Source organism: Molothrus ater, chromosome 2 (genome assembly GCF_012460135.2).
Source record: "Molothrus ater isolate BHLD 08-10-18 breed brown headed cowbird chromosome 2, BPBGC_Mater_1.1, whole genome shotgun sequence".
NCBI classification, from domain to species: Eukaryota; Metazoa; Chordata; class Aves; order Passeriformes; family Icteridae; genus Molothrus; species Molothrus ater.
Genome location: NC_050479.2, coordinates 67,581,484 through 67,603,323, shown reverse-complemented (window position 1 = coordinate 67,603,323; position 21,840 = coordinate 67,581,484). Strand labels below are relative to the sequence as shown.

Genomic DNA, 21,840 nt, shown 5'->3' with positions numbered 1-21,840 from the left:
AAATGTGCATAAACTGAGCAGTGTACAGTTTAGCCCTGGTGGAAAAACCCTGCTTAGACAATGTAGAAACCAGCCTGGTTGCAGCCCACCCAACATATATTTGAATTTAAAATTTAAAATGCCAAAGTGATAGCAATTTCAGATCTTACATGACAAGTGATTTTCTTTTCTTTTAATTGATATTTGTCAATGCATCGACTTGAATTACCTTTTAAAGACAGCTTAATTTTGACAGCTTTCCTCTGGGTAAAATACCTGTACCTGCAAAGCTCCTTAGTAGCCCACCTAGCATGCTGCTGGAGGCTCCTGACATATCACAGCCGGGGTAAGGAATTTTTCACTGTCATGGAGAATTTTGAATCTTTGGGGAGTTTTTTTCTGAACTAAAGTAACCCCAAATTTAAAAATAATTACTTCCTTTGCAAAATGGAATGCTTTTATTTTTCATGCTATACTTAGGAGGTTGCGGTTTTTGATATATACTGCCAATTTTAAATTGGATGCATAAACCAAATGGTCCTTCTCAAATTTGTACAGTTTTCAACCATACTTGCCACTCTTACAAATTCCTTTTGATTTACATTAGAATTAAATGCTGTGTGTTCCAAGGTGATTGTGTGAGCACTCCTTAGCATTTGCAACCATTTGAACACAATTTCCAAATAAGAAAAAAGCACCCATCAGGAAGGCCTAGTCTTTTTTATTATTATTTTAACTTAGATATCTTCATTCTGTTTAATGCTACTTAAATTCATCTTCTTAAGAACTTTTTACAAAACTGGAAACATTGCACACAGGAAAAGATGATTAGAGATAAAAACCCTGAATGTATACATTCCAATTTATAGCAATTCTAACTATTTTAAAGTTTGTTATTATTTTTTGTTCGTATTCATGGTAAATTCTTTTACTTGAAGAAGTGGCAATTTTAGAGTTTGCTGTCTGTCATTCACATGCAAAATGCAAGCTTTGTCATGTCTGAAAAGTTTGGTTTCAAAAGCATTTTCTGAACTTCTATAATTTGTTTTTGCCTTTATTTCAGAAAGACCTGAGTTTGTCTCTGCTTGCTTGGAATACTGGGGGTTTCCCACTAAGGCTTCTTAATCTCATTTCTCTCTTTCAATTTTATTTTTTTTTTAGCATCAGTGGCATTATGTATCCCCAAGACAAGGCTTGGACAATTCAAGATAGCACTTGATCTGTTCTAAACAAAACACAAAACAGAGGGGTATCTTGATAGCCCCCTTGCATTAGAAATGCATCATAGTATTGCAACTTTTATTTTAAAAAAAGCCTCAGGGTCTTTGGAATGTTTCTGTCTTCCAGAGGTAATCTTTTTTGGTTTAGTCATTTTTTATCTCACAAACATGAAATTTTTCCATGTATCACTAGTTATTTGTAATATTCTGGAAAAATCTGCAACACAGCAGATTAAAGTACAGTTTGAGGTGAACTCTCAGAGTTTAGATCCTTAGTCGCACAAATTCTTGGTACTCCACTTCCCCTCAGTTTAGGCACCTATCTTGGCATGTTAATAAAAGGCAGTCTGTATATTCTTGCTTCTAGTTACTGGCTTTGTGTACTTTTCTCTTGATCTTGATATGTGGTGTGCATCGTAAAAAATAAAATACATACAAGTTGAAGTGTTCTGTTCTTTCTTGGTAGGTTTAGCAGCTTTTCTTACATTTTAGTTTAAGTAAATCAGACCCCAGACTAACTGCCAAGGTTTTTGCCACGGTGAAAAATCCTCATTATGTAAATACTGAAGTGTCACCCTTATACTGCTTGAATAGAAACAATAAATAGTAACTGCAAACCTTACAGTAATTTATCTACCATATCACTAATTGCTTCATCACAAAGATTGGATTAAAGCCAAAGTTTCTCTGCACATACATTAGAAATGAGCTGTTAAATCTGTGATGCTAAAACATTACCTATTCTAGACCTGATCTTTGAAAAGTTGGATTGATAGTCTAAATGCCAAAGAACTTAAGAATCCATAGAAATCACACAAAGAGAGCCCAGTAATCCAATGTAAACATCTGGTGAGATTTTACTGAAGTTAATTTCTGGAATAAAAAATATTTCAAATGCAGACATAGACTTCAATGCCCTGTCTGGTTTATTTCAGGAGAACTCCAAGCTAATTCAGGGGAGATTGTCCTTCTCTGCACTGCAAAAGTCTTAGCTCTGAGATAAGACTGATTCAAAACTGGGGTAGAGTTTTCCAAGAGCATCAGTTTGTACAAAAGCTAGGATAGAAAGAACAATCTGTTTCCATTTTTATTACAATTTGTAATACTCTATACTTGGAGAGATTAAGGAAAGGCTTGAGGCTTAGGACACTTTCCTGTAGAAAGTAACCACAGAAGAATGCCGTAAAATGAAATCTCAGATCTGTCAACTCTCAATAAAGTTCATGACATTTAATTTTTTTAAATGTATCTCTAAATTGGGTTCAGTCATGGATCTCAGTGTTCACACAGATTTCTGGTTGTGTGGTAGCCTGCAATGTGGCAGTACCAAAGTGCTCGTAGATCCCTTAGCAAGTCAGATCATACCAGTTGGGGTCCCATGGCCCTACCAAAGAAATATGTCTGTTACAATATCAAGCTAACATTACTTTATTAAAATTTCATGCCAAGAAGGACAGAGGGATCCTAGCTGTATCACTAGAGTCTGATTTTCGTTAACTGGACATATGTTACCTAGAAAGAAGTTTCAAAAGCATCTAAATGCCTTATAGGAAGTGCTACAATCTTTCAGTGGGACTTCTGTGTATGAAGAAATCTGTAACTCATTTTTCTTAATCCCTTTCAAGAACTTTTACATATTACAAAATATACTTTGCAAGGTTGTTGATGCAGTGAAGTTCTGTGTCTTTCTGTTTTTTTTTGTTTGGTTGGTTATTTTTTTCTCCTCTGCTGTACTGCAGTTCTATTGGCTGACTTGAAAAGCATACCAAATCCTTGTTTGTCAGCCAAACTAGCTTTAAAATGCAACCCTTCCCTGGTCTCCTCATCTTTTGTGCAAGTTTCTGATCTCAAAAGTTCTGCTTACTGCCCGTCCCACAGTTTATCCAGTGTCTCCATCTGTTCCTCGAAGAAATATCTTAATTTCAATGATAAGCAGATTAACAGATTTCTACATGCTTCTTCTGGTTCCCTGCACCTAAGACTCAGTCTGTAATTCTCACAGGTGCCTCTTCCCATGCTCTGACAGAGGAATGTTGTTCATCACAGCCTTGACTTAGGTCATATTTTTTGTTGACTTTTTCTCTCCTTCTGTAGGGATACATGAAATATTTGAATGGGCTCACATTACACAGGTTCCAGATATTTTGAGATACCTTTCAAGAAGAATCTTAAAACACCTCTTTTATTTTATGGTCCCAGTGCAACCATAAGCACCTAATCTTTTTTTATGTTTTCTGGCAAGACCAGTAGTAATATTGCTCTTTCCTGAGGTGGCCTTACGATTCTAAAATATTCAAATACACAACAAATAAAGTAGCCAATATTTGAAAAAAAACATAACTCACAAGTAGTGAATATGTTCCCCCTTTAGTATAAAACATCTGTTGTGTTAACTGTTTAGTCTTCTGAAGCTTTACAGATAAATAAAAACAACAATAATAAATATAAACAATAAACAGTGCACTAATGCTCTTGAACACACTAAAGCAGGGGTTCCCAAAATGCTGTTTTGTGGAGTCTTTTAGTGTGTGTGCATGGGCTTTGGTGAGGCTGTGCAACAAAATTCATTGACAGTTCAGTATCCTCTTGGAAGAACAGCTATAAAGGTCTACATGTTAACTTGAACAGCCCAAAGGTTTCACACTCTGCAAGGTAACTCAGTAATCTCACCTTCTGTAACATATATATTATATATATAAAATATATGTATAACCTAATTCAACACCAAGTTGAAATGCACTTTGTGAATTTTCTAAAGGAATTTGAAAGTCAAGATGAGTTGTCCTTTTGACTAATTATCCAATTTTCTTCATTAGTTTATCCAGTTTTCTCAGACTCTCACTATGTTAGTAATTTATACTATATCCTACACATTTTTAGAGTGATGGTATTCAGCAAACTGCAGAAGAATCAACTGCAATGCAGCCCTCTGATTTTTTTGAGCTTTAGTCACGCCATAACATGGAGATTTGTTTATCAGCTCTGCTTTTGATAAAGAACAGGTTGTGTCCCCTCATATTACAACTTTTCCCGAGGAGGGTTTTGGCAGAGCCCAAGCTGAAAGGGACTGCTCAGAATAGTCTGTGGGATGCCTTCTAAAAAAAACCAGAGTGCATCCTTTCTCCAACCTCAACCCTATAGCCACTGATGCCTGCCAAAGATGATCTTGTGATTTAAAATAAGTGTATCTGCTAATGGCAAGTAGTGTATCTTTTCTAGGGCCATATACACTTCTATTTCTTAATTCTATGTTAATCAACACTGAGTGATGCATGCTTATTAAAACTGGCAAGCAGCATGCAAGTATGCTGGAGAGATGAAGGGCAGTAATTTTGATAGCATCTACATGTTCTCCTACATAATTTCAATATACCAATTCTTTTCAGTACGATTTTTAAGCGTATCCTTAAATTACTATTCTTCTTATAATTTACTGTTATTTTCCAAAGTTCCTATAATTTCTCAGTAGAAATAGTCATGTAGCTAATGTCCACAACAAGCAGGACACAACAAATGCCACATTATAATGAGAAATAGTTACACTATTAGGAATAGTGAGGTGACAGGAAAAAGTACTCAATGCAAAATGCTATTTTCAAAATTAGTCCTTCAAATTTGTAAAGCTAATAAAAAATCCTTTCATGAACTTAATAATTAAAGTCCCTAAGCCAGCATTTATCTGACTCTTAATAGTAAAGAGCTGATTGTGATTATTTATTGACTGACAATAATGCATCACTGCTAAAGCAATCAGGAGTTCTCCAACTCCTTTTCCGAGCAGGCAGGAAAGAAGCATAAACACTGAAAAACTTGCAAAGTTCGGGTCACTGTGTCCTTATCTATCAACTCTCAAGAAAATGCCACTGAAATACAGAAAGTACAAATCTTACAGACACACAAAGGAAATTAGAATGTGTAAAGCTTAGTGCATGACTCCTTTCTTAGAGAAGTGATTTCCCATTTCTCTCCCCCTGATTTCATAGCCTGTTCTCCCTGGGTATTGTTATTTCAGTGCTCAGCTCTCCTACCTGGGTAGATTTCCAGTGTCTGCAGAAGATGACTGAAAGGAGATAATAACTGTATTATTCCTCATGAAGAAGTCATCACAAGTTTGCAACCATTCTCCTCCTCTAGCTTTGGAGTCTCAGTTTCATAGGGTAAAATGAAGTCCAAACTTCCAAAGTATGGGAGGAATGAGAGTAGGAATTTGTACTTTACTCTAATATGTTCCTCTCTAGTTTATGCTCCTGTACAACTGAATTAGAGAAGGAGGTACTATTGCAGGGCAATTTTCAGATAGCTTGAATTCCACCTAAGTTCCACTGCCTCGTTAATGAAAACAGAATAGTACCTCTCAGAAAAGTGCTTCAGAGTGGCTAAGCAAGGCACTGAGCAGAGTGTAAGCCACCCAAGTACGAGGGTAGGAAGCTTACTTTGGCAGCTGTAAAGTACCTGATCACAGATGTAGGCTTGACTGCTGCTCTGTTTTGATCGTTTAAATTGAATGAACTCAATGTAATCTGAATAATGAAAATTCACAGGATCACAGAGTCATTAAGGTTGGAAGATACCCTCAAGATCATCTAGGCCAACCAGCAACCCAGCACCACCATAATCACCCCTAAACCATATCCCCAAGAATCACATCCAGATGTCTCTTGAACACTCCCAGAGATGGTGACTCTACTACCTCCCTGGGCATGTTGTTCCAATGCTTAACCACTCTTTGGGTGAATTATTTTTATAATGTCTAATCTAAACCTCTCCTGGCACAATTTAGGGCCATTTCCTCTTGTCCTTCCACTTGAGACATATCAGAAGAGACTGACGCCCACCTCACTACACCCTCCTTCCGGGTGCTTGTAAAGTGATGAAGTGTCCCCTGAACCTCCTTTACTCCAGGCTAAACACCCCCAGCTCCATCCGTTGCTCCTCATCAGACTTGCACTCCAGACCCTTCCACAGCTCCATTGTCCTCCTCTGGACATGCTCCAGCCTCTCGATGTTCTTCTTGTAATAAGGGGCCCAGAACTGAACACCAGATTTGAGGAGTGGCCTCACCAGTGCTGAGTACAGGGGTACAGTCACTGCCCTGGTCCTGCTGGCCACACTAATACTAATACAGGCCAGGATGCCATTGGCCTTCTTGGCCACCTGGGTACACTGCCAGGTCAGATTCATTGTCAAAGACTCAAAACTTTCTGATTCCTTTCTCATAGGGTACAATTACTTGATTAAAATATTGACAAGTCACACAGAAGGATACATATATTTTAAGGAATGATAATTGACTTTAAGGACTATGGCTTTTGAATAAATTATATGGGACTCATCTCCTCTTCTTGTGACTGCAACAACTGACGGGAGAAGACTCACATTGACTGTGGGATCGAGTGCACCCTCAGTGAGTTTTCAGATGACACAAAGCTGAGCAGTGCAGTTGACATAACAGAAGGACAGGATGTCCAGGGACCTGGACAAACCTGAGAAGTGGGCCCACAAGAACCTCATGAGGTCCAACAAGTCCAAGGGGCTGCACCTGTTGGGGCCGTCCCAGACATGAGCACAGACTGGGAGAGGAACTCATTGAAAAGAGAACTCAGAGGTTCTTGTAGAGGAAAAGCAGGACATGAACCGCAGTGTGTGCTCACAGCCCAGAAAGCCAACTGCATCCTGGGCTGAATCAAGCAGGCAAGATGAGGAACAGATGCTATGGAAACTTCCATATTGCATTTCAGCAAATTATTTCAGTCTAAATCTTGTGATTTAAGCCAATGCAATAATTGTCAAACTTTTCATTTGGCAATGAGTAATGAGGATAAAATTTACCTAACTGTAGTACAAGGATGGAACAAGGAAATCAATGACAGTAAGTGAATAATCAGGGAAAGATAAACTGATCATCCTTTTTTGTTTTTTCAGTAAATGTCTGTTTTCTGAAGTAATTTTCAGAGTTCAGTTGCCTTAGCTTTAAATGTCAAAAACAATGGAGCTTTCACAAACCTCCTTTATGACACTACATTTTTCCTTGAAGATTTACTGATGGTGAAAGGTGATGGCACAGCTCCCCTGCTAACACAATACAGAGCTGCACACAGAGGCTGTCTCTGACATTGTACTGGCCACTCCCATGCCTGTGCAGTCTCCTCCAAAGTCTTTGAACTTACAGTCTGAAGGCCAAATCCTGACAAAGATATTCATTGTGAATGCTACCTCAATTACCTAAATTATCTGTTTCGGTCATCTTGTCTCTCCTGGGGAGTGGCATCTCACTCTTTGTTTGACCCAGCTGAACACAGTAACATTCAATGCAAATATTAGTCCATCATTATGGTGCTTTAAACAAACAAGCAGGTTTGGTTTAGATCTTCCTAAATGCGTTGAAAGAGGCATGGTGTAAATATGAGTGCAGACAGGGAGGCTGCAGAGGGGCTGCTGGAGCACCTAGCAGTCCTAATGGTTACTCTAAGCAGTTCCTTTCCAGCACTTGGCTTTCCTGACTCATCCCATTGTGTCTCAAGGGAGCAAGAAACAATAGAGGAAGCTGTGACAACTCTCTTAGGTGCCCTAAGTAATGTCAACAGCCACAGAAAGCTTTTTGGCTGTTCCAGTTGCTAATATGGGCTGCCCAAAGAAACTATTTGAAATTGCCCCAGAAAGGATTTTAAGTTTGCTTCCATGTTGGTAGGACTATGCTTGTCTCTTTGCAGCACCAACAATATTAGCAGGATTTGTATACAATCCCTGGGGTGAGGGAAGATCCATGACAATTCACACTGTCAAGGGTATGATTTCATAATACTTTCTTATTGCCTAATATCTGTCAAATACCTTCAATTATTTACTTCCCTGAAATGTTACTCCTGAAAGTAACACATATTGTTTTCAGGCTATGTAAGGAAAGGATAAGTTTATGGATGGAAAGTTGAATAGTAGCTCCTGGTTAAATGTAGTCTTCAGCTGTGTCCTGCTCAGTATAGTTTGAAGAAATGACAATCTAGAAAAATGTTATGTTTCAGAAGCTATTCTGAATAATTTATTGCCCCTGGACATAGAGCTGGCTGCGTGCACAAACACCGTATCAAGTTTGTTATGAAGACTTGAAGTTAAACAAGCAAGGAAAAATGGCTGAAGGTGCCACTTCAGAGCTGCAAAAGAATCTCTGGACAGAACTAACCAAATAATCATAAAATTATTTCGATTGGAAAGAACCTCTAAGAACATTTAGTCCAACATTAGCCTAAGTGTTTGGGCAGAACTGTATTGGGCATTAAATGTACTGCTGATTACAGACAGACTCCTGACAAAGAAAAACAAATTGCCAAATTTAGATTTTATAAGGAGGCACAGGAAATATATGTAGAACTGCTGTAAGGGTGGGAACTCGGGGACCATGCTGAATTCATAAATTGAACAGAAGTACCATTTATCTTTTACCATTCAGAAGAGGCAGAAGCCTTTGGAAAAAGAAGAAAGACCATTTTTTTAAAGGCCATCATTATATGAATTGTTATCAGCAGTTTCTTCCACTTGACAGAGTTGGCAGCATACACAAATTGATTTTTTTCCATTTTCCCTCTGCTTGTTTACTGCTCAGTGCACTTAAAGGTTTTTCTCTACTTATTAATTAGAATGAAACAAGAAGTTCAAGAGTTGTCAATGAAACAAGAAATCCAAGAGCGTGTAACAACTATTTAAGAGGAGATTGGGACTCTGCTTGTGGTGACTGCCTGCAAGGGCCAGCGCTTCCTTCTTGGAGAAGGTGGCAGCCTTTCCTCCTTTCTAGAACTCAAATAGGAGGTTTGCAGTCAGTAACAGGTGTATCTGGGTAGGAGTGTCCCTGCAGGATAGATCTTAAACACAGTTTCACTGGGAACTCCAGTAGCAAGGATTTAGCCAGGATCTTGTGCAGGGTGCTCTATATGATTGTCTGTATCTGTATGGCCAAAGTAATCTGTTTATTATATGATTATAAGTTTAAGGTTTAGCAATACCAGTTGCCCTTGTCAGCATTTTTACCTCATGCTGTCTTTATTTATTTGATTTCTTTCCACTAGAAAGACATTTCTCCCTAACACCATTTCTAAACAATAGAAATAAATAACTTGACAGTGACATACATTTGCTTCAACCAGTCATGGGGAGAGATTTCAGTCTGCATAGTAATGCATGACTGCTGCTAAAATTTGAGAGACAAGACAATCTTAATATTTATTTTAATTTTTTTTTAATTCTTGGAGGCTTTCCTTGAATGATGCTACTTATTTTCATAGAAAAAACTCAAAACCAGGACTGCAACATTACATCCATTTTTGAAATGTTTTGACACATTTACTGAGATTTACTAGATAATTTCACATGCTTGTCTGGCAATTTATAACCCATTATTTTGCACTACAAGCTACATCCTTGAGTTTATTTTATGGCATAGACATAAAGTAAACTAAATGACAACATCTCCTGGCGTCTCCCTTTTATCTATGAGAATGACCTTCAGTAAAGAAAATCCAAAGGATGTTGTGCATCCATTTTGAGATATATTATTTTCATTAATGTGAATGTTTCTGAGTAGCTGAGGAAGTAAGACCTGGCTTAGGTTAGAAGAACAATGCAATTACTTAATAAACCATGTGTCATGAGAATCAGGGTCAGTATTGCATCAAAAGTTGCACTGTTTGGGAACCATTTTTGGGCCTTGGTCTTCTAATATTATCTGCTGAGAATAATTTCTAAAAAACTGGCTTATTTCATTGTGTGCTGATGGGTTTCTGCAGTGAAGTTGGGATATGTATGAAATACAGCACAAAACTCTCACTCACTTAAGGACATAATTAGTCACCCCAAACTGGAGATAGATTAGTACTAAAGGAGAGAAGCAATTAAGTAATTTACACCATAGTTTTGATGTAAATATGGACATTATAGTCCAAACTATAATCCCTTCATTTAATCAGAAATCAATGAAGCAACTCTATGTTATAAGCACTAGAAGAAAAAAGGACAACTGCAGGCAGAGTAAAATAAAACACATTGGGTAAAAGACTACAGGACTGCAGCCTGGTTTTCAAGGCATAGAGCAGATTTACATGAAAAATAACTTTTAAAAGCTGGAGGAAGGAGAAGAGAGGACAAAAAGTAATGCCTGACCTGCAGGTTAAGATCAGTTTGTGCTGCAAGGTCAGGAACATTGGAATTCTAAGGGTTTGGTTTTGCCCACTATTTGGAGTCACTTCTTAATTTTGTACAAGAACTGAACTTCTCCAATGGTAAATGTGTTTAGCTCCAGTCATTTGGTTTGTCACCAGCTGTGAGCAGGGGGAAACCATGCTTATTGTCCACACTAGTGACAGTTCAGCTGGGAGGCTTCTGTTCCTCCAGTTCCAATGAACAAAGTTAATTTATTCAAAGTTGTTTTGTTTTTGTTTTTGTTTTTGTTTTTTTTTTTTTATGGAAAGGTTGTATATAGTTAGATGGTTTTTATTACCCAGAGTTTTAAATTTTGTCCTGAAAACTTCTGTTTTCATTTTGGCTATTGGTCTATAGAACATTGTGATATATAACACCACAGATTAAAAAAAAACAGAAAAACCCAACCAACCAACCAACCAACCAACCAACCAACCAACCAACCAACCAATTATTATGTACCACTCTTTAACTTGTCCTCTATATTGTTTTAATGAAATATTAGTACAGAAAACAGTTATTAAGTGGAAACAGTGCTGTGGGCTAGGTGGCTCAGTGCTACAGTACCACCACACTAAAAGCCCATTTTTCAGCATGAAGAAATATATTCTGCTCTGAGACTAAATGTGAGCTCTATCCCTTTGGAACAGTCCTCAGACTGTGTGCTGTACATGGCATGATATATGATCTTGTAGGAATGTAGGAAATGGAGCCAATGTTCCCATTTAAATAAAAAAGAAACCAGAAACCCAAAGTTTGAGGTTCAGGCTAAAAGAAGTGTGGTCAATCTGAAGTAAGATTTGTCTAATGAAAAAAACTAGTATACTTTTATTGTAGGTTTAGGTTCTTAATTTTGTGATTCACAATAATTATTACCCTATAACAATTTAAACAACTTCTTTTCCTTCTATAACCAACCCTAAATGACACCACTTATTTAAAACACACTTGAAACTAAAGAGTAGCTTGTATTACCTCCAGCTCCATTTGTTTTTCTTCTTTGTCATGGTCCTTCAATGCCTTTTCAGAATGATTATTGCAGTCTTCTGAATGACAGTTGTGCTGATATTTAGTAAGTTCATGTTTAGCTTGCTTTCTTTGGGAAACATTCCTTCTCTGAAGGCCTTTGAAAAATGCCTCATACACTGGCAGTTCTGTGAATGTGTCATGATCACCTCTGTTATCTGCTTCTTCCTCTTCAGAAGAAAAATCATCTGTTTCTCCTGCCTTGCAAATATGGAGCTTAGTGCCAGCTTCATGTGATAAAAATTCAAAATCAGAAAATGTGATAGCACATGGTTTGTGTTCTATGACTCTGATCTCATAATTTGCTTCTGGTTTCTTGTCTAAATTTTTTCCTGGGAGCGCTGGCCATTCTGTGTGCATGGGAAGGTTTAAAGGGTCTTCCTTTGACATGTGCCTTGTAGAACAGGATAATTCTTCATAAAGGTGCTTTGTCTCAGGCTGGTTGATGGCACTGGCACGCTCTGCAGCCATGCCAAGTTGCAAGGATGTCTCATTGTGGTCCAATAAGGATGACACAGATGGCAAGCTCAGCTCAGATTCCAGCAAAAAATTCTGAAATTCATATGGACTTGTCTGATTTTCTGTCTTTCTTTGGTATTCTTCATACTTGGTTTCCTTTGGAGTTCCCAGGCACTTTGCAGATATAAGATAAGGTGAGCCCTGTTCTTCTTCATAGATGTTAGTTTCCATTCCAATGGGTTTCATCCATCAGAGATCAAAATCACTTCATTCTTGCTTTTCTTAAAACACATATATCTGCATATGTAACCAGAAAGTATATTCTTAGTTTTCCAAAACCATGATCACACAGTCATTATTATTGCTTGGATTCTCATATTAAAACATCTGAATCCTTTCAGCTTCTGAAAAAAAAAAAAAATTAATGACAACATGATTGCAATGGAGCACTCCAGCAAAAGAAACCCTGAAACTTGAAATGTCCATATCAAATTTATTTCAAATGTACTTGTGCCTCTTCAAAAATATTTCATGTATGCAGATTAAATGAACTTAAAACATGAGAATTTTTACTTGTTTTGCTTATAGACTAGGAGAGAAATGGCAAATGCAGAAGTGTTTTTTAATTAATGACTCTAAGTTGGTTATTGACACAGCAGTTCAGAATCATTCAAAGTGATGTTAGACATATGCTTGTTATCTAAATATGCCTCTCTATTCACTGTATTTTCATTGTCTATTAAATCACTGACAACTTTTAGACTGCTCTGATAAAGCTACTAAAATGCCATAGGGAAGACTAAGGGACAAAACACATGGAAGTGTCACAGGGAAAACACAGAAAAGAATATGTCAGTACAGGTGTGATTGTCTCTGTCTCAAATTCAGTGAATTGCCAGTGCAGTGCAGCACCTGCCCATTTACAAGAGATTTGAAAAGGAAAAGGAGGAGGCTAAGAATAACAGAGAGCTTCCGTACTACATCAGAGTTGGCCTTGTCTGCTTTGAAAATCTTAACACCCGTGCTCACACCTAGGCAGGGCACCTCTAATGCACTGGGAGAAGGGAGCAGCTGAAGAACTGATCTCGCATCACTGAGTAGCTTCTGTTCACCCATGCATGTCATTTACTTCTTGTGACAGATTGAATATTGGTAGTATTTATTTTAATGATTGTTTCAGTACTCCATCTGTGAGAGAGCAAAGCAGAACAGAAGCTTTTCAAAATAAAAAGAGGAGCTTAAGCCTTTGATATATGTGGCAAACCTGTCAATGATGAGGAAGATGTGTCAGAAGGCAGCACTGTGACTGTCAAAGTGGGAAGCAAGCAAAATAAGATGCTGGCATGTGATGTGCCTGTCACTGCATGTGCCATAAACTGAGCAATGCACACCAGCTAGGCATATTTTAGTGCTGGTTAGTGTCTATTTTACTGTTACAGGCATGCCTTTGGTAATAGAAAGAATACTGTAACACATGTAGAAAATTTGGATTTATTATATTGCCTTTGTCATTCGAACTGCAGCTGTAATAGATGTGAGCATGCAGCTACATACTGTTTATGTAGATCTTCTCTCAGCTATTGATAGCTATTTAAACATCAGACATTATTGTAAACTGTCTAACCTCCCACTGGAGTCAGTGGAGAGAGAAAAATGCTTCCAGAAGGTAAATGCTCTCACTTATCTTGTTTACCTATTTTGATGTGGGAGAAGTCTCCATCCTGGCTTGACTGCCTAATACAAAACTATAGAGGATGTCTAGACAAAAAGCTTACACCAGTCATCCAGCCTTCAGAGGGACGAATAATGCCAAGAAGAATTTCAGCCCATAGCTGTGGTACACAATAATAATAGATTATATTATCTATGCATGAGTGAGAGATCTACTCCTCATTTTCTCAGGTGCCTCAGGTTAGTCATCTACACAGAATTGACTTCAGTTCCAGAAAGGAGAGAACTAGTTGAGCAAAATGTCTTCAAAAAAGGAAACACATTCCCACATTTAGATGGAATGATTGGAATAACTAACTTTTTGCACAATATCTTGTACATTGTGGGCACAGTGGAAAGGCCTCTTGCCATTTCAGGTGATTATTATCTGTGCTTTGCTATGAACCATCACCTTTGCTTCTGAGTCCCTGACAAGCCAGCAGCCTGGAAGGAGCCATGCTCCCACCACACAAAGCCAGCTATAAGCCAAAAAGTTCTGCCTGCTCTAGCAGTCTGCTCAAAGGGCTGAAAAGGAGCTTTGGCCTGGCTGCCCACATCAGGTGAGAGGGTGGATGTGTTCACCAGCCATTGCTGCTGATGGCTGTCCCGTTCTTCAGCTGATGGTAGTTCCAGAAAAAGTCTCAGAAAAAGCAGTGTTCAGGTCTCCAGGTCTCCTCCAGAGACTCTCTTTCCCAGTCTTCACCCCTTCCTATTGTCACTCTTTCTTCCCATCCTTGGCCCATTCCTGGACCCTATTTAGTTTTGGTAATGCTGCCAAGCAGGATTTGCTGTGATGACATCTGCAGAAATACACCTCTGCGTTCATAGTAACATCTTTGCTGTAATAAGCCAAACATTTAGCAAAAAATGCTCCAGAAGCAGTTACAGAAATTCACAGGATCACAGAATGGTTTGGGTGGGGTTGGAAAGGACCAGAGGGGGTTATCTTGTCCAACCTCCCTTCACAAGCAAGACCATCCTGGAGCACATGGCACAGGATTGTGTCTAGACACTTGTTGAATATCAACAGTGAGGGAGAGATTCCCCAACCTCCCTGCTGCCTCCCTGGCAATCTGTTCTAGTCACAGAGATTAGAACAATAGAGAATAATAAAGAAGTTATTACACAATAAAGAAGTTCTACCTCATTTTTGGGTGGGACTTCCTGTGTATCAGTTTCTGCCTTGTACATCAAATTCTGCAGTAGGCATGCCCAAGATAAGTGAATTATATATTTTTTATTTCTAGTACTTTAGGATGATGCTTTAGACTCCCAAACATGAATTATCAACCAAAATATTGTATTTTTCACTATCTCTCTATATAACTCTATATTACTAGCATTTACAATCAGTACCCAACTTCTTTTAAAACTTTGCTAAGTTATTTCTCTCAAATGAGTTTTGGTTTTTACAGGATATGATGTAAAGCTGTAATTCTTACAGTTTAATTGCAAAAATCATGAAAGAGCTTTTTCTGTTTACTGGATTTGCTATTCTATTGTACTCTTTATTTTTCCTGGGATGAGACTGGAACAAATCAAGTATGCAGAAGCAGGCTGGTTTTGTGCAAGTATGACAAGAAATCTCTGAGGAGGAAGTGGTGAGAAGAATGTCAGTTTGCCCTTGTTCACCCTGTGCAACATTATCTTTTTACTCAATCTAGCAATGACTATGAAAAACCCCACACTTTAATGTATAATATTGAATTCCATATTTATAAAAAGTGACACATAGACATTTCTAGCTCCTAAAAATGGAGCAATCTTGCCAAAGCAGAGAATTTAGAAATCCTACTCATAGCAAAATTTGTAACTCAGAGTGCTCTGAACATTCAGAACTAAATCTGTACATCACAAAAGGCCTCTAAGACAGTCCTGCAAAAGAATGTAATTCTCACCACAATGATGAATGTATGCACATATAAGTTCTGAAAACTCATAATCTTTCTGGAAAAGGTCTTCAAGGCTTTATAAATAGGGAGATTACTTTCGTCTGCATATGTAATTCTAAATATATACTGAAGCATTAGCTCTACTGGTAGAAGCTAGGGTAGATGAAGATGTGGAATAATGAAAGTATATGTAGGTTTTTCAACTAAAAAGATAATTCAGAGGTAACTGTCCAACCAGAACTGACTCCAAGAAGCATTAGTAAGAGCAAAAACATTATAAAGCAACACACGGGATTTTTTTTTTTTTTTTGCTAAATGTGAAATGCGTATCTGAGTGTAGCAACTTCAGCTGTTCACACACATGAGTTTAAAACTTACAAATAGAATGTTGTTTATTAATGAAAACTCCTTACAAATTAGCAGTAAATTAATACAGATTTTTGATATGCCAAAAGTAGCATGCCATGGAAGGGAAGTTCTCATATGGTCTGGCACACGCAAGTGAGTATGTGAAGCCTCACAGATCAACTTCTGTGTATCATGCTCTACTGGCTTGACTCCCCTTTGCCTGAAATCAAATTATTATTATTTATTTTGTAGCATTACTCTAACAGCAAGTGTCCTAAAACAGCTTTTCAAACATGGCTTAAATTAGTCCATTTCAATACCCATTATGTATTTTGACGTTACAGAGCATGTGAATATATGTAATTTTTTCAATTTAAATTCAATTTAAGTCTGAACTGACATAGTATACCAGCAAATCAAGTCCTAATCTAGGCTGGAACAGTGCACCACTCATCTAAAATAAAAAGTTTCTACCTCTCAGGCCCTAGTGCATTTTTTCCCTTTCACAATGACTTTGCTTAGTATTTTCTATTGACTTATACAATATTCCCCTGAAAAACTAAGCAAACAAAGCAAGAGAATGCAAGATGCATAGACTAAGAGAAAATGACGAGATTAGGATTTTTTCTTGATGATTATTTTACCTGTTTTGCAAGGTAACCCCATATTTTTCAATTCAGGTAATTTCCATAAGCGTAACAACAGGAACTGTGTGAATAGCCAAAAGATCCTCCAAGCATTGGGGCAGAACAGAAAAAGAAGTGAGCAGATCCTTAACAAAAGACATTTCAGCTTCCTCGCAGCACAAGAACTCTGTCAACAGAAGTATGTGTGAGAATCCCTGGGGCGAAAACAGCCTTCTGCAAGCATTGGCCGAATTATTCACAGAGAAAGACAGAAAAAAAGGAGAGGGGAAGGAAAAAAATAAAAAGAGAGGTTAAAAGCATGCTTCATAGGATCACCATGCACTTCTAAAAATACAGCATGACCTCATTCTTCACATTATGCCAGACCTTAACATCATGCTTTGCTTTATCACCTGGAGCACCTGGAGTCAGGTTCCCACTGCTCGAGTTTGGATGCTGTCAGATTTTGAAAAGGTAGGCAGTAAAAATGCCTTTTGATGTAGTATAAAGCCAGTGTAAAGCAGTACCAAAATTAGCTTCCATGTCACTTGCAAATTTTAATGATTTTTTGCCTATGTTTCATCAAGACGTACATTTGCTGCCAAAGCTTTACAAGTCTTTCCTTTTATATATATTAATAGAATCATAGCTTGCAGACAGACTTCTGCATATGCTGCAAAATGTAGTTGTAGTGCAAGTTACTGGACACATGAGCCTCTGATTGTGATTATAAATCAGTTATTTGCAAATCTAACCTGGAAAGGAGGAGGATGTATTGTCACTGGAATTATAGTTAAATTTGAGAACTGTTTCTCTATATTGCTTTTAAACAGAGCAAAAAGCAAAAATGAAGATGCTGCAATACCCTTCTACTCTTGTAATGGATGTATTCATGTACTCAGGCTTGTAGCTGTAGATTACATTTCTCACCTTGAGATATCCTTGAGGGATAGTTGTGTATCTTGGCACAGATGCTGCCACATCTACTTCCATTCTGACTCAATTCAGCGAGTGCAGAAGGTGGCACTGAGATGCTGGTATCTCTTACACCTCATGCTCCTGATTGCCTTCACTGAAGTTAAGCAGTATTTTATTCAGCAGAAAAATTGGCATAGTTATGAATGAGTCACTCAGCAAATGAAGCAACATCTTGAGGCAACCATTTTTCAGGAATTACTTTATGTGACAGTTTGGTGAGGGTTGTCTCAATTAAGAAGTGCTCATTATCCCAGGACAGCTGCACTACCAGGTCTGTCCACTACCAGCTTTGCCATCACTGCTTCCACCCCCACTGTGTCAGAAGATCATTCTCATTGCCAAGGAAAGTAAAATATCTTCTCAAATGCAATAAACTAAAATAATAGAGACACTTTGTTAATTTAATAGTGCTTACATTTATGTTTGTCTTAGGTGCAACTGATGGTGGCAGATGTGCCGTTTTCCAAGCAGCCTCTTAACAAGCACAGCAATGTCAGCAATTCATTTACAGCTGGACCTACTTGCAGTGTATAGGAGGAAAGATTGCTATGAGAGGAGTTGTTGACACACTTTGTGCTATTAGTTGAGCCTGAGGCTGAGTTTAACCCAGCACAGGCACTAACATCCTGCCAGTATGCTGACTCAATTGTATTTCTGCCTAAACCAGCATTTCCAAAGGCACTGTCATTGACACCTTACAGCACATGGTAATTGTAAATAAAGTGAGAAAATACCCTCTGCAATATGACTGTTACCTTTTCTAAGAGCTTAGATCCATGGGCAGTGTTTATTTCTAGTTAGTTTATACAAAGTGGGCCTTGGTTTTGCAAACCTGTCTGCTCTGTGCAGTCCGTGAATAGCATGGTTTCAATCCTGAGCAAAACCAAATGGCAGGAATGTGTAAGCAGCAGTACAGTGTCTTCAAAGAGTAACATCTGTCTTTTCTTCTCCCAATAGGCACCTTTTACCACTGCATTCAATGTGTTACTTTTGTATTCCCTGTCCTGCCTCATGTACCTTGTCTTACATCAATCTCCTGATGAGATATTGGCCAGAGGATGTTGGATGGACTACAGGCTTTTAGAGGGCAATTTTGAGTGATTTAAGATCACACTCTGAATTGCTTGAGAAATTAAACCTGATGTAAAGATATTGCCCTAGAATACTTTGGCTTTGTTTTTATATGGGCAGTGGAATCAATCTGGAACAGGAAGAATGGCCAGCCGTACATGGACACTGTTCATAAACACAAGCTCCAAATGAACCAACACCTGATAAATGTTTTTAAAATAACACTGGGTAAACCACTAGGGAAAAAAACTAGGGAAAAAAAAGTCAGTGTCTCTTAGGCTGATGAGCTTCACATTGGTAAGATCCCAGGTTTTTGTCTAAGCTGCCAATCCACACCAAAGTCAGGAAACATCCTTTCTGCAAGCAAAGATGCACAGGCATGAGCTGCTTCTCTTTCCTGTTCCTTCAGCTTTTAAAGTGAATTCCATCAAGTTCATTCCATCCCATATTCATGGGGTGCTCAATGGACTTTTTGGAAATTAATCTTTGTTTTGCAGAAGTGGAAAGAATCTGGAAGGACTAATTTTATTTTTTTTTCACATTGGAGGATATCAATGATAACATTTAGTTACATAACCCAGTTCTATTAATATCTTTTTATTTTTCAGCTCCTAAAAGAGAAATGATGTAAGACAACCACTTCTCACTCTACAAGTTAGGTAAATAACAAGCAGCTTGGTTTGATTTTTTTTCTGTTTAGCTCTTCTCTATTCAAAATTGTTTATCAACAAAAAATTATCTTTCTAAGCCTGCAAGTGTCTTCTAAAATTGTCTGAGAAATCTCTGCTGAATGTGTGACACCCACTAGCAGCCAAAAATTATTTTGGCCATTCTCAGGGTCAGGAACTGGTACGGTCTCGTTTTGTATGGTTCATGACTCCTATAATGAAAGAAATTAAGTTCTTTAAATTAATTTCTCTTTTTGAAAAAGAAAAACATATCACTGTCTTTGGTGCTTTCATGAGAAAGTATCAGTTCATATTAATTTCAGTTTTAACATTATTATCCACAATCTGCAAATATGGAATTGGGCACTTGCATCTGCTATGACCACACAGCCAGCAGAAGAGTTGTAGGCTGGAATAAAAATTTCTCTATCACTAAAGCATTGTCTTAATCACTTTGCATCTACCATCCATAAAACAATGTTTTATTTACTAATTGTCATGATTGAATTTACACAAAGAACATAAGAGACTGAGGCTTCATCAGGCTACGTGACTAAGATCAGCACTTGTTTTAATAGGATGAACTCTTCTTGCTAATATTGTTTATGGAAGAGAGATGCATTTCATTAGAAATATGTACCCTTTTACCTCTGAAAAGGGTTGTCTTAAACAGGGATAAAAAGCTAATCTTAAGTAACCCCCTATACCTCTCCAAGCTTCTGATTTTCCCATAATCTATTAAATTCCCCCAACAGCTCAAACACCCTTCAGTAACTCTTAAATGCAGTCCTTCTACTTCAGGCTTCCTTTACACCCACAAGTTAAATTTCAACTTCTGGTCCTGATCCTCAAAGTAGTCTTGAATCCTTGACTCTTGCTTCAGCACACTCTGTCCTTGCCACCGTGGCCATGGCCCACACAGGGGTGAAAGCCTGGTGCAGGGGAAGAGATGCCCCAGCAGCCACCAGGAGCTACTGCACTCATTCCAGGAGAAACCACATAAAAATATGTCTCTCTTGCTGCTTTCTGAGTGAAGTACAGAGAGAAAAATAACTCACAGGACAGTGGTTGTAGTATATGGTAGAGATAATTCATGCTATTTATGTATAAAATATTGTAAAATCCAAGCTATGTCTTTTGACCACCCCAGCCAGAAGCAGAGCCTTATTTTTATTCAATTAGTTCCCAGAGGACTTAATATCAAGTCTGTTAACATGTGAATGGAACTTTCTTGAGGGATAATCACCAACTTCCCTGGAATGTAGGAGTGATCTCGAACCTCGAAGATTGCATCTACTACACTGATCACTGGTGTCACCTTGTTACATGTGAATACCGACTTCTCCGGAGTGCTCTGACAGCATCCAGACACCTGGAACCGGACTTTTGTCTAACCCTGGACATGTATGGCCCCAGTTCTGCGTGTGAAGGGACACAAAGGAACATTCGGTCATCTCTACCTCAGGCAGAATAAACTGTATATAAGCTCGCTGCGTGAAGCAGTCAGGGTGAACCAAGGGAGAGACTGACATTTTTGGTGGTCAGATCCAGGTTCACCCAGTGTCAGTCCCGGGGCTGGCACTGCTTTGGCTGTGGTGGTTTTTATTTCGGGTCGAAATTCTGTTTTGCTGACAATCCAATAAATCATTGCTGAATTTTCTTATAAATTTGGCTCCTGATTTGATCATTTATAACAATTTGGTGACAGCCTGTAGTGATTTGATACTGAGGTTCAGGACCCCCTTCCCACCCGGGGGGCGCCCTGCTGATTTCAGCGGCCTGAGCGGGATTGGATTCTGAAAAACCAATCAAATTCACAAGGAGCCGCAACGGGAGCCGCGAGCTGCAACCGGAGTTGCGAGCCGCAACCAGACCCACAGCCAAGGGAGAGAAAAGGGCCCAATTCTCGGCAAGCTCAAGATGATCTAGAGAGTTCTCCGAGACCCGAGGGTTTTTTTTCACTCAGAAAAATCAACGTGCATGAAGAAATCCACACAGGAAAAGGAACCATAAGTATTGTGTGGTGGAGTGGAGTGTCACCGGATGCATGTGTGAGACGTGACTTTGTCACGAGGCGAGAGCTGGAAGACCCAACATCGGAGACAAAGACGGGACCTGCAATGGACATCCCGGTGAAATGAGAAAAGGTAAGAAAAATCGTAACACTTTTTGAGAAAATGGGGTTGGGAAAGAGCAGACTCCAGAGAAAAGCCCAGGAAAAACCCTCCCAGGGTCCTGAAAGAATTCTGCAAGAAATCCCAAGAGATAGTTCCCTGGGGTGGATGCTGGAACACCAGGATGAAAGCCCGTGGAGGGTGGGAAAGTCCAAGGAGAAAATGATCCATTTTTGTATGGAAAAATGGGGAGGGAGAGAGATCGGAAAATACGTGGTCTGGCCGATATTCGGCATGTTTGAAACTTGGACTTGTGAGTCGTTGTATGACCATGTGCCCGGTTGCAGCCCGTGGGATCCTGAGGAAATTGAGTACGCCAACATGTGGAGGCATGCTTGTTTGGGTCTGTACCCAATACAAGCTCTCCGGCACGTGGCAAAAGCGGGAAAGGAATGGGAACCGTTGGAAAATCTTCCACCCCCTTACCTTGTGGCCCCGCAGCAGCCCGATCCCGCGCAGGCACAAGTGGTGCCAGGGATGCCTCCCGAGGCGGGGGCTTCACA

At 38.8% G+C, this 21,840-nt stretch overlaps 1 protein-coding gene across 1 annotated transcript in view; it reads right to left on the bottom strand.

The window, feature by feature from the left end:
* The window catches only part of STARD13 (StAR related lipid transfer domain containing 13), a 246,078-nt gene extending 233,823 nt beyond the window's left edge, over nucleotides 1-12,255 (bottom strand). Inside the window, exon 1 of the mRNA XM_036403160.2 lies at nucleotides 11,361-12,255. Coding sequence (XP_036259053.1) covers nucleotides 11,361-12,116 — 756 coding nt within the window. The 5' untranslated portion in view covers nucleotides 12,117-12,255. The remainder of the gene's footprint in view (nucleotides 1-11,360) is intronic.
* Between the last annotated feature and the right edge of the window lie 9,585 nt (nucleotides 12,256-21,840).